The 880-nt window shown below is 44.1% G+C and overlaps 1 protein-coding gene across 1 annotated transcript in view; it reads right to left on the reverse strand.

The window, feature by feature from the left end:
* Positions 1-880, reverse strand: part of LOC106876056 (serine/threonine-protein kinase ULK2) — a 50276-nt gene that overhangs the window by 8808 nt on the left and 40588 nt on the right. Inside the window, exon 15 of the mRNA XM_052966770.1 lies at positions 403-617. Within this exon, the coding sequence (XP_052822730.1) occupies positions 403-617 (215 nt within the window). The remainder of the gene's footprint in view (positions 1-402; positions 618-880) is intronic.

The following is an 880-nucleotide window of genomic DNA, read 5'->3' on the forward strand; positions in this document are numbered from 1 at the left end:
TATCGGTCTCTTTTGCCGAACCGCAAAGTTACGGGGACATAAACACACCAGCATCGGTTCTCAAGCGATGTTGGGGGGACAAACACAGACACACAAACACATACATACATATATATATATACATATATACGACGGGCTTCTTTCAGTTTCCGTCTACCAAATCCACTCACAAGGCTTTGGTCGGCCCGAGGCTTATAGTAGAAGACACTTGCCCAAGATGCCACGCAGTGGGACTGAACCCGGGACCATGTGGTTGGTAAGCAAGCTACTTACCACACAGCCACTCCTACGCCTATTGTATACAAACACACATGGAAAACCGTACTTCAAAAAATCCACAATGAGAGTACATACAAAATAAGAGCACACAATGAAAGTAAACAAACTCAGTGCTATATTTACCGTTATAAGTATAGGTAGCCATATTGTCCGGCACTGTCCTGGGCCGATACAGGTTGTAGGGAAGGCTGCCGACGTGGTGGAAACCTTCTCGTCGATCATGGGAGCCGAAGAATAACGGCATGGATGAGGGGCCTGTGATGGCTTGTTGAGGAGAAACAGATGCTGGGCTGTGACCTGGAATTGAACCCATGACATCAAAATGTAATTTTATAACACTGGATTAGATAAACATTAACGACATTTTTGTAATGACCACAGGCATATGACATAGTGGTTAAGAGCGCAGGCTACTAACCCCAAGATTCTGAGTTCGATTCCAGGCAGTGACCGGAATAATAATATCGAAAAATACCTTAGGAATGAGAACCCAGGTTCAAAATTTCCCCAAGACACCTGATGAAGGCTGGAGGGTATATCAGCCGAAATGCTGTGCTAAAAACAAACAAGATGAGGACAAATATCCATCAAATGTCAATAA

This window comes from Octopus bimaculoides, chromosome 3 (genome assembly GCF_001194135.2).
Source record: "Octopus bimaculoides isolate UCB-OBI-ISO-001 chromosome 3, ASM119413v2, whole genome shotgun sequence".
Classification (NCBI taxonomy): domain Eukaryota; kingdom Metazoa; phylum Mollusca; class Cephalopoda; order Octopoda; family Octopodidae; genus Octopus; species Octopus bimaculoides.